This window comes from Squalius cephalus (genome assembly GCF_949319135.1).
Source record: "Squalius cephalus genome assembly, chromosome: 8".
NCBI lineage: Eukaryota > Metazoa > Chordata > Actinopteri > Cypriniformes > Leuciscidae > Squalius > Squalius cephalus.
The window spans coordinates 30,849,233-30,861,965 of NC_137129.1; the positions used below are offsets into that span (position 1 = coordinate 30,849,233).

The 12,733-nt window shown below is 37.8% G+C and overlaps 2 protein-coding genes across 6 annotated transcripts in view; one reads left to right on the forward strand and one right to left on the reverse strand.

Annotated features, from left to right (window-relative positions):
• Positions 1 to 12,733, reverse strand: part of satb1a (SATB homeobox 1a) — a 237,216-nt gene that overhangs the window by 15,594 nt on the left and 208,889 nt on the right. The window contains exon 1 of one of the 3 annotated variants that reach the window (XM_079878511.1): positions 246 to 320. The exons of 1 other annotated variant lie outside the window; for it this stretch is intronic. The gene's annotated coding sequence lies outside the window, so the exon portion shown is untranslated. Of the gene's footprint in view, positions 1 to 245; positions 321 to 12,733 lie in introns of those variants that run through there. One more of the 3 variants, XM_079878513.1, reaches the window with a different exon arrangement.
• kcnh8 (potassium voltage-gated channel, subfamily H (eag-related), member 8) overlaps positions 1 to 12,733 on the forward strand; it is a 74,517-nt gene that overhangs the window by 573 nt on the left and 61,211 nt on the right. The window contains exon 1 of one of the 3 annotated variants that reach the window (XM_079878490.1): positions 429 to 514. The exons of the other annotated variants lie outside the window; for them this stretch is intronic. Within the exon in view, the coding sequence (XP_079734616.1) occupies positions 439 to 514 (76 nt within the window). The 5' untranslated portion in view covers positions 429 to 438. Of the gene's footprint in view, positions 1 to 428; positions 515 to 12,733 lie in introns of those variants that run through there. 3 annotated transcript variants of the gene reach the window in all.

Genomic DNA, 12,733 nt, shown 5'->3' on the forward strand with positions numbered 1-12,733 from the left:
AGTGCCAACTGACATGGGTTTAAAGCTATTATCCATTTTTTTTTGTCCTTCAAACGTCTTAGTTAAAATGCACATGTAGATCTCGGGGGAGCTGCTCCCAAGTTACCCCCCCTAACTAGCTCACATTTGGGACTTATGTGATTATAAAACCCTGCATACGACCCTGATTCGCGACCCACAACGGCTTCAATCTCCAGTCCCACGCGCCATTTGTATAGACTGCTCGCGTGCGGCGTGCCATTTACCTGAATCGCACCTGCGGGCGTCACTCCCAGTGACACGGGCGCGCGCATCCTCCGTCCTGCTCGCGCGCTCGTGAGAGAGCGGGATCCTTCTTGCTGAAAGCTCAGTTTCACCGGTGTGCTTCAAACTGTGTCTACCTTTGTCTCTGACAACGCCGCGTCAGTTTGATGGGGAATTCGATATCAGGGCGGGAAAATGCCTGTTATGAAGGGATTGCTCGCGCCGCAGAACACATTTTTGGATACTATAGCGACGCGTTTTGACGGCACACGTGAGTTATTGCGATGGCATTTTACCTTGTTTGTGGTCAAAAACTATTTTGGGGTTCTAATGAAACGATTTTTTTTCTTGAGCAGGACATAAAGTATTTTTTTTTTTGATTGTTAAAGTAGACAAATGTTTGTCAGAACAAGTACACTGTAAAAAAAGGTAGGCTACAGCATTTACTTTTAAATTAAATTACGATTATATTAAAAACAGTATGATTAATTATACAAATATGTTTAGAAATGAGCATGTAGGATATATAAATATTTTCTTTTGACTGCTTGTTGTGATTTTGAAATGCTTAATATTTTGTTATTCCTTTACCTTCAATAAACATTTGATCACAAAAAAAGAAATGAGCATGTAGGATTAGCTTCTTTAAGTCGAATCAAACAAAATGAGTATGTACATGGATAATATGAAAAAATCAAGCATAACTCTTGGAATAAAAAAAACAGTGCTTATACTAGTACTAAATAACTTTTGATTTATAACTCAACTTTAAAAGAGCTATGTTTGTTTGTTCTTTCTGTTTACATGGTTTTAAATGTATTTAATGTACTAAATTTCATATGCTATGAGAAAGGTACTTGTACTACTGTCGACATCACATGAATACTAAAGAAGCACTCAAAGTAGACGATGATTGAACTCATCTCGTCATCATATTTCGTATATATGTATATAATATATATATATATATATATATATATATATATATATATATATATATATATATATATATATATATATATATATATATATATATATATAATATGATGTCAAGATGAGTTCAATCATTAAGTGAACTGACAGCACTAATATATATATATATATACCCTTTCCAAAAAATTAGAATATCATGGAAAAGTTTATTTATTTCTATAATTCCATTCAAAACGTTAAACTTCCATAGATTATAGATTCAGGGCCCACAGCTTAAAGGATTTCAAGTATTTAGTTGTTTATTTGTACATAATTTGGGCTTCCAGCTCATAAAACCCACGAAAACAGGATTTAAAAAAATTAGAATATTACATGAAATCACACAGTAATTACACAGTGATACCATGGTCATTGAACCAGGTTTTGGTTATTTTGGCAGTGTGGGCAGGTGCAAATCCTGCTGGAAAATGAAGGAAGCATGAAGTGCTCTGAAAATGTCCTGGTAGACGGCTGCGTTGACTCTGGATTTAATAAAGCACAGTGGACCAAAGTCCTCTTTTCTGATGAGAGCAAATTTTGCATCTCATTTGGAAACCAAGGTCCCAGAGTCTGGAGGAAGAATGGAGAGGCACACAATCCAAGATGCTTGAAGTCCAGTGTGAAGTTTCCACAGTCTGTGTTGGTTTGGGGAGCCATGTCATCGGCTGGTGTTGGTCCACTGTGCTGTCCACTCAACGCAGCCGTCTACCAGGACATTTCCAGAGCACTTCAGCATGCTTCCTTCAGCAGACAAGCTTTATGGAGATGCTGACTTCATTCTCCAGCAGGATTTGCACCTGCCCACACTGCCAAAAGAACCAAAACCTGGTTCAATGACCATGGTATCACTGCGTAATTACTGTGTGATTTCATGTAATATTCAAATTTTTTGAAATCTTGTTTTCGTGGGTTTTATGAGCTGGAAGCCCAAATTATGTACAAATAAACAACTAAATACTTGAAATCGTTAAAGTTGTGGGCTCTGAATCTATAATCTATGGAAGTTTAACGTTTTGAATGGAATTATGGAAATAAATAAACTTTTCCATGATATTCAAATTTTTTGGAAAGGATCTGTATATATATATTAGTGCTGTCAGTATTAAAAATATGAACCAATTAATCACAAATTTTTCTGCAATTAATCACTATTAATCGAACCTAACATTAAAGTTTGTAATATATTTTTATATTGTAATATTTTCACATTGAATCTCCAAAATAATGTAGAAACAACATAAAGACTGTATATTTAAAAAAAATAAAATTTAATGGCATCTTTTTCTTAAGCACTATGAATGAAGGCCAGTATCACTGATACCAGTACTGATACTGATGTCTCTATTTATTTCTCAATTTTATCCATTAATTATAGCCATTCAACATTACAATATAATTAAAAAGCTATACATTTTTAAACATGTAATAGGCTTTATAAAATTCCAATCTTTGATTAACATTAATGACAGACAGCAGCAGGTTTATTAGGCTGCTGTCACTTTAAAGGGTACATAACATGTACAGTTTCACCTAATCTCGTGTTAATCTTGAGTACCTATTGAGTAGTAGTGCATCTTTAATATCTCCAAAAAGTGTTTAGTTTTATTATATTTATAAAAGGAAAATACAGTTTTCCGATTCTCTCCGAAAAAAGCCGAGCTCCTGGAGGCGGAGCTATAGAGTCAAGCGGTAGTGCTTGATTTCCAGCAAAAGACAGAAATCTGATCCAGTTGTACTTACATGAATGGGGTCTTTTATCACTGGGACCGCTCCACGTTTTAATAGCAAACGATTTGCAAATCCAGCGTCGACCTGGGCCTTGTTAATAAAACATTCGTCACTGAAATGACCAGAACACACAACCGCACTTCCTACACTCCGTTGCTGCCCCGGAAAAAACAAACTGCATCCACTGTCTGTTCCTGTAACACTGGGTTCTTTGGAAAGCTGAACACGGTAAGCTTTCCCTCACATCCAAAAACACACTTTTTTGGAGACATTCTTGAACAAATCCTATGCAGCGCTGCCGATGATTTCCTGTTGAAGCGCGTTGATGTGCGCGGTCTCGCTCTCCTCTAGTCGACGTGTGCGCGGGCGAGCTTTTCCGAGAGAAATGCTCGTATAAGGAGTTCCACTCTCATCTACGTCATTAGATCCACGATCGGAAAAAAAACAGCCGAAACTTGTACCAACCCGGAAGTAAGATTTTCGGCACAGAAATTCTCCGTTATTCGTCCAAAATATTTTTTTTAAACTTTGCCCATGTTTAGCTTGAGAATCCATCTCTTTAACACTGTAAACAACTCTGAATACATGAAACACCATTGTACCCCCCCTTTAAGACCTGACGCACATGACTTGGATCTGACTGATGTTTTCTCACAACGCTTTGTTCATTTAACACTTTTTAACTAATTTAAGAGTGTGCTCACGGGGATACTCGACAAAACGGGAATTTTGAAATAAATTTGTGTGTTTTTATCTGTTCAAGCGCAAATGCGGCATTGTCTGAAGTGGCATTATGTGCGCGCATTTCAGGTGTTTGTTCCAAGCGTGCCGCACAAGCCCTGAAAAGTGAAGCCAAAACGTCTCGATCACCCTCCGGTGACTGGTCCTAGTATAGGTCATAAGCCTCTCCTTGTTATTCAACGGGACGTGAGACCAACTAAACAATTAAATTAGCCTACACTTCAAATATATTTTTTCCAAAGGTGGTTTCTTTCATTTGCTGTCGTTTTTATCACGCTGATGTAAGTTCAAGTGTCTGTTTCAAAAATAAGTTGGTTTTTAGTTAGTTACGTGATGCTGTAAAAACGGTGGTGTAACGTCATGATTGACAGCTGTGATTGACATGTTCTCTGAGTGAAGTCACTGAAGCACCAACGGACATTTTTTTCGGGATCTTCGGAGGACTGAGGAGATTGTATTTACTTTATTTTAACAAGCCTCTTGTCGTACTGCAATCAATTTTTAAAAAAGTGCACTCGGGGAGAGTGCATTCTGCGAGAGTGAGGGTGGAGCGTTGATTTCGCGGCTTTGCTTCCTGCTCACTACTGCGCAGGTCTGGTCCCGAGATCGCTACTGCGCAGACTCAAGTTCCAAGATGTCAGCGCCATATTCGGGACACTGGCGGCTTCAGTTCTCACCAATGGAAGAGAGCGAAGGGGCGTCGTCCATATTTTTTTACAGTCTATGGTTTGTTCACAGACAGCGTGCCAGTAAAGACTTTTTTTTGCGTCGTATCACGCTTAAATGGTTTTATAGCACTTGAATGAATGATAGTGTGATCATACTGTATACTGTAGAGCAGCCAAAGGTTGACAGGAAAAAAAACGGATGCTGCATTAATTGCGTTAAATACTTTTACAAAATAAAGACATTCATTTGTACATTTTAACTCGTTAAGCTGAAAAATTTTAATTGCAAAATTAACGCGTTAATTTTGACAGCCCTGAAATGTCAAAATGAACGTATTTATTCAGTTAAAGTAGATTGCTAATGAGAGACAGATACCAATGCCACACGCGTGTCCTGCGGATAAAAAGAAATTTCATTCTACCTAACGCAAGTGCTGAATTACTACTCACACAGGTCAGTTTATTTGGCGAATTAAACTTGTGAGGTAACGCAGCGCTGTTACACTTGGACTAACGTTACACTATCACACTAAATTGCATTTGAGTGTGTTGAAAGTTATAATGTTATTCTATGTGTTAGTTTGTTGGCTGTATGAGACTAGCAGTAAGCTAGATCAGCATTAGAATAACAAGTTGTCATTTCATCATGTTGTTGAGCTATATAACATTGATTTGTTTTATGTACATTTGCTCACCTGTCTAATAAAGTACACGCAAGAGCGGCCGTCTCTGTCAAGTCGAAGTTAGTCGCAGACGTGGAGCTCTCGGCATTTCGAAAACGCCACGTCGATATTGATCCTCGTTTTATTTCTCCCTTTGTCCCAAAGTCTGCTTGCCATGGTCCATAATGTTTGAACGAAACAACAACAGCGTGTGCTAGACGTAACGCAGTTGTCCATGTCTGTCGCCATGGTTACTATGGCAGTACAAGCGGAAACCAGGGATAACGCGGATATTACTTCATTGACAGGCAACAATGACCAGGGACGAGCCATTATTTCAAATAGGAATTTCTCTGAAATTAAAAATCTTTGGGAATTTTGGGATATTGTAAGTGCACAACTGCAGGACATATATCACACTGTGCAAGTGATTTTTGGATATTTTATTACAATATAGAGATGCACCGATTACAATTTTCTAGGCCGATTCCGATTTCCGAGTTTGACCTGCCGATACCAATTTTAGCCGATTCCTATTTCATATTTTCTAACCACTTTACAGCAGACACAAATATTTATTTTTAATAGATTAAATCTTTTCTTCAATAGAACATTTTACATTTTGCATAGAACATAGACCATGTTTTGAACAGATAATCGCTATAACATAGAACTATATAAATTACTCCTGGTGTGTGAAATTCACACACATCTAAAGTGCAGTGTTATGGAAGAACCATTTCCTTCTTTTCACATCCAATATCCAACAACAAAAAAAGTGATATATTTAGCAAACTAAACTTCTGTATGAAAACAGGGAAAACAGGTAATGGTAATAAAATAATATATAAATAATAAAAAATAAAAAATATATATATACAGCATATAGCCTTGCAGTATAAAGATATTTCTCAAAACACACACACAGGCCTATTGCAATCACTTGTACATCAATGGCAAGTTTTCTTCGCAATCAGAAGCATTTCTGCTTTGTCACCATAGTCTGTTTCTTCTCTCATCTGCCAAATGTCCAGCCAGGCTAAACAAGCGCTCACTGTCAACGCTTGTACATGGCGCAGAGAGGTAAGCTTGGGCAAGTGGAGCAAGTGCCGTCAAACGATTGGGAAACTGAATAATAAAAACAAGTTTAAATGGGAAAAATTGCTTCATTTTCTTTTCTGACGTAGCCTACTCCAGTTCTTGTTAAAACACACTAGACATGCAAATTCTGTGCATTTTGGGCACTTTTTGTGTGAAATCATATTTATTTTGTCCATCAAAAGTGTGCTTTCACTTGAAACTTTTCCAATTGAGCGTGAGCAACGCAGCAAAAATAGACTCGGCGCCGAAACCAACGCTTGCACGCTCACGCGCTGCTCCTGCTCCCGGTATGAATGCACTCATTGATTAACATGCACACCGAAAAAAATACGCTCTGCTCACGCGTGTGGTGTGAAACGCCCGTAATTCACAAGGTTTCCTACATGTGCGTTCCGTGTGCATTTGACCGGCATAAAATCGGCATATGTCAGACTGACCGGTCAATCGGTGCATCTCTATTACAAAAATCTTACATATTGTACCTTTAATGCAATTAATGCAGCATCTATTTTTTTCCTGTTAACCTTTGTCTGTGCTCCATCCACAATGTGTTTTGTTGAAAGTTTTTGCATTGAAAGCACAGTACTGCTCTCAAACTGAGCATCTGCTCACTCAGCACCATGGACAGCGTATGAGGGTAACCCTGGCTAGATCAGTCAAGCACTTGCGCTGCTTTGATGCTTAGATCAGTGGTTCTCAGTCCAATCAGCCGCCCAGGACTGCACATTTTATTTGACACCCATGTCAGGTCTTCGAGGTAGCCTACTAATGAACTGATGAGTTGAATCAGGTTTGTTAGATAAGGAAGCCTTCCAAAATGTGCACACCCACTTACTTAGATGGCAATACATCACTTGGCTGTCCTAATGTTTATTTTATTTTTATATAGAGCTCAAGTAGGGTTGGTAGAGATAACAATCGGAGGGCTGTTTAATTAAAGTTTAGACCAGATCATGCACGAAAAAAGATATGCTTAACGTCCTGATGAAATCCCTTGCGTGGCCCCAGGTAACGACCAACATTGATCAAATATAATTGGTCGACCACAGAGCAGTCAGGCGGTGTTTCATCTCGAGGTGTGTTGTGCTTTGTAAAAACGAGTCTGCTTGCTTGAGATCTGGCTTTCTTTTGTGCGATAACAGTTTACAGCTTTCACAGAACAAATCCTATCAGCTTTTATCATTTTGTTTTGGTGTCCTAACAGAAAAAAACTTGTACCATCCTGCCTTATCACTACATTCAGGTAACTTGTTTTCCCCCATCAAGGTCTAAGGTTTGAGAAATGAGGATCGAGAATGTTTTATTTTAGCACTAGGAGAGAGAGAGCTCCCACCACAGGAATCCTTCTCAAGGGACATGGTGTCCTCTGGGCTGCTGGGTCCATATATTACCAAACTGTGATGGCGTACACCCATGTGACTGGTTTGTCCTTCAGGGGAGACTACCTGTATGGCTGTCACACCTTGGGCTGCCGCAGGTAACGTGGCTGAGAATAGCACAAAAATGGCTGGAAATAGTGCCTGCCATATTGGAAGGAAAGTGACAACAATGACACAGGGGGGGATAATAGAGAACATTCCGTTAGGCATCATCCACAGTGGCTTTCCAAAAATGATACATGTGGAGAGCATTACCTGGAGGTTGTGTGTGTATATATATATACATATATATAATAATAAAGAGAAAACAAATATTTTAGGAATCTGTCAAATAGTTGTTTAAAACTAAAAATGTTATTGTCATTTATTAGGCAAATAACAAACTGAAACAACTAAATAGTCTTTATTCACACAAAATAACCAAAAAACGTTTAAATTTAATAAAAAATTTTAAAATATGTTGGATGCTGTCCTTTTGGCCTTGATAAGAGCTTGCATTCTTGCTGGCATTGTTTTTATGTACAGTACTTTTCCACAGTCTCTGTTGACTGACTTCCAAATAGTTTCTAGTTCCAAAGACTTGCTTTTGATGGAACTTTTGTGCAATCTATCTTTGAATCCACTAAATTCCAAATTTGTTCAATAGGATTCAAGTCCAAATTTTGACTTGGCCAACTGTGACTAAAGATCTTATCCATACTGCTGGATTAACCATTATAGAAACATAAAACATTATTTTAGTAATCAACAATACTGTGAGTTTAGGGCAGCTGTGGCACAAACCTTACATTGGGTGGTGGTCTAATAAATAAATAAATAAATATATGTGTGTGTGTGTGTGTGTGTATCTATATATACACAGACACCACACACACACACACACACACACACACACACACACACACACACACATATATATATATATATACAAACACAAACTTTAATTTTAGAATCGATTAATCACGATTGACAGCACTAATATATATACTGTATACATATTCTCAATTGAAATTAGTAGAGGCTTTGACTTATATAAACAACATTAAAAGCGTGCTTTTCACCACAGGGGGACTTTAAGATAAAGTATAACCAAAAGTCAGGCTTGAACAACAAGTTTTTTTTTTTTTTTTTTTTGTGAACTGTCCCTTTAAAAATTGGGTTCAGGACTTTGAAAAATGACACATTTTGAGAAATAGCAAAAGTGATGCTTTCCTTAGCAAGCTCCACTAATTACAGCCTTTACCTCATAATTTTGTGCAACATCTGAGTTATATTAGAAAGCATGCTGACTTGTTGTTGTCAAGAGAAACTATGTAAGCTATTACTCCCCTCTGCAGCATCATGATGTGTGTGCTTGCTGCTATGCGTTAATATTCCATCAAGACGAAAGACTTCAAAATACTCTTTTCACGCAGGTACCTGTCATGACAGCATATGGTGGGTAATTACAGTAAAGCAGTCTGTGTGTGTACCAGTTTGCGTGCGTTTGCAATTGTGTGTTACCCAAGGAAAGAGTAATTTAGAGTAATTTTGTCCTTTTAAAAGAACACTTCAAGTAGATGCTTCTGTTGGTAAAATCACAATGCGGAGGGTTAGACACCCAAGTCAGGTAATGGAGAAATTTCAGGCGGTTCACTCTTGCATGTAATGCATAATCACACTGCCAGTGAACTCAACACGTATCAGACACAAAATGAGGAAATTGGCATGTCTGCTGCATCTCTTCCAGTTGGGAACAGATCTGTAGGTTTGAAAGATGGTGAAAATGCAGCTCTAGACTGGGAGAACAATGCGAGCATGTTGTTTGAACTTGGGATAGAGATGTCAGTGTGCTGTGCTGTTCTTCTGTTGTTCCCCAAACTTCACACAGAGCTGAAACTGAACTCATCAGTCACCATTAGGGAAGAGAGACAGGGACTGGAACCATAAGAGGGAAAACATAAATGGCAGAGCAAAAGAAAGAATGCAGGGAAACAAAGAGAGAGAACATGGAGTATGGTCTCTTACCTTTGTGTTATATGACAACATTATTGGATGGAAACATGCAGGACACCATGAGGATGCAGTTTCAGCAGGGTTATTCACACGTGTCAGACCAGAATACAGATGGAACTCACTCACAGTCTCTGAGAATGGAATTCCGGAATCGTGCCAGTCTAGACTTTCAGACCTTGCTATCTTCCTTTGTCTTATTAACATTCTAACAATACTTTTTTTTCGAAGCATGAATTGAAACTTAATTTGAAGGACCCTGCTGAGACTGTGACAAAAGATTATGTAAGCACAACAGATTAGCCAAATAAACAATTGAACCTATTAGATGCGATGTAGCGATTTGAAACTCTTCCTACAGAAGTGCAATTGCTGCTTCGTTTATTTCTGAAACGATTTTATCACCATGTACAGATGGTTTTAAATTAGTGTGTTCAGTTTCTTGTCAGCTCTTATCATGCCAGTAGAGCTCAGCCTTGAGTATTTAAAGTGGTTGTTTTTACTGAGATTCGTGAGGCAGTTATACATAAAAACACACTTAATTGTCAATAAAGGAGAAGTCAAATATGTTTTTCCTCTCTCTGTGCTCAAACCTGTTTTCAGATGTCAGTGTAAGAAATTATACAAGATACATTATACATTGGACTTTTTCAAGGAAATAGGATTCAGAACAAGAAGATAGTCAAGATCTCAAGCCTGCCAAATCAGGGCCATGCCAAAAACATACTTAATCATAAGCCTTCTACAGCTCAGCGTCTGAATACTTAATGGCTTGGTGTATACTGTGCACTATACTGTATACACTGTTATTGTTGTTTTTTACAAGAGATATGTGGAGCAGTATGTGTAATGCAATGAAATGTTTAGAAGTTATCACATTTCATTCAGTGGGAAACGTCCGGTTATTACCTTGGAAAAAATGGTAATATTTAGCCTTTTTTAAGTTTGTGTAGAAGCCATTAAGAGAACCATTTGTAAGCAATTTGATTTAAAAAAAAATTTGCATAAACATTGTTAAAGGGATAGTTCACACTAAAATTAAAATTTTGTCATTAATTACTCACCTCATGTCATTCCAAACCAGTAAGACTTTCTTTCATCTTCGGAACACAAATGAAGATCTTTTTGATGAAATCTGAGAGCTTTCTGTCCCTCCATAGACAGCTACACAACTGACACTTTGATGCATCAAAAAGTTCATAAATAGATCATAAAACTAATCCATATGAATTGAGCGGTTTAGTCCAAATTTTCTGAAGAAATTCGATCGCTTTATATGATAAACAGATTGAATTTAGGCTTTTATTCACATATAAACATTGATCAGCAAACATAAACAGAAGCTCATAAAAGTCAGTGGGGTTTAATGTTTTGGACCCTACTGACTTTCATTGTAATGACAAAAACCACTGAAATCCTCCTCAAAGTGTCTTTGCGTTCTGAAAGAGAAAGTCATTTGGAACAACATGAGGGTGAGTAAATGATGTTGGATATTTCTTTTTTGAGGTTAACTGTCCCTTTCTGTCATTATTTTTGTAATGACAACTTTAATGTAATGGCAACTTTAAATTACAACTTTAACTTTTGATGTTAAAGATGTTTTTGATTGATTCAGATGTAAAAAGGTGCAGCTAAGATTGTGCCCACGTCAAGTTTAGAACATTGCATTGTCTGATACAGTATTTCATACAGTGTAATCTGGCTGTATTCTGCTTAAAATGTAAGACTGCATTGCAATAGAAGGTTCCAACATCTGTTCTGCTATTCCCTCTCCCAAACATTTCTCTCTTTCTCAACCGGTTCTCTCCATCCTTCCCTTCACTAATCATACTGCCTCTTTAAATAGCTCTCAGGTGTTCCTGTTTGGGACATAGGCTCGCAAGATGGGGACAGAGGGAGGAAGTGTGTGTGTGTGTGTGTGTGTGTGTGTGTGTGTGTGTGTGTGTGTGTGTGTGCGTGTGCGTGTGTGTGCGTGTGTGTGTGTTTGTGTGTATTTTATACAGCAATCTGGGGCAGATGAGAAATATGGACATTCCCCCCTCTCTCTCCTGCCTCACCACCTTTTTCCCCTCCATTTTTCCGCATGTTTTTCAGAGTTGAAATGCAGTTTTTCGCATAAACACACAGATACACACACCCTGTTTTTACAGCCTGGATTCAATCTGTCCAATTAAACATAAACTGACAGAGTAAACCACATGAGGTCTGGTATGGAAGTGAGAGAGTATAATTTTTTTTTTTTGCTTGTGCACATTGTCTGTGACTGCATACATGAAAACGTGTATGTGAGGATAGGAGAAGGACACATATTGCACAACAAACATATACATTGTGCGCATATATTTATATAAAACATGAATATGCTTAGATACACTCACACAAACACTCTGCTACAACTTGGATTGAACAAGTGGGTCTTTTCCGGCTGTTTTCGTTCCGCTGGCCCAGAGGTTATGACCTGGGAGTGAGTAGATGGACAGTAAGATAGAGAGATTTCTCTTCTGGGATGTGCTGTCTGTAAATGTGGAACTGGAATGGCTAGTAGGCCCACTTTAGCATGCATCAATGTCAGTCATTGAAAAAATCCATAACTACTACCATTTTCAATCCCTATTTTTGTATGTTTTTGTTCTATTAATTCTGTCATAGTGCTTAATCTATGCCACATCAGTTGGGTGTAAACAAGCAAAAAAAAAAAAATAAACGTTGTTTGAATAAAATAAAAATTTTAAATAAAATTTTACAATGCTATTTTTATGCTAAATGGCCGATAATCAATTAAACAATATTATACAGATGGACTACTACTAATTTAGAATATAAAAAATAAATAATTTAGATATAATAATGTACAGTATGTAAATATTTTCTCTCTGAAATCTGCAATAGAAAAAGTAGACTGTTTGAATCATGGACGCGCTAAATAATTATGTATTATAAATTTTTAAGGCCAGACAAGTAGTTTGTTGAGGGTTGATTTGTAAAGAAGAACTACACGCCTGCGCACATATATATTAAAACGCGCATACCTATGGACTGAACACGTGATGCGCATGTGCGCGACGTCAGTGTTTGCGCAGAGGTTGCGTAGATTTGCGCAGAGATAATTGATAATCGTTTGCACCTTGGAACCTATTTCCGGGAGTGCGTTCTCGAGCCACCAGGCACTGTTTTGTGTGGATGGGCGGCCGGAGCACTGTGTGTTTTCTGTTAGAATGGTGTCGCGTTAGCGGCCCCTAAGTTAATA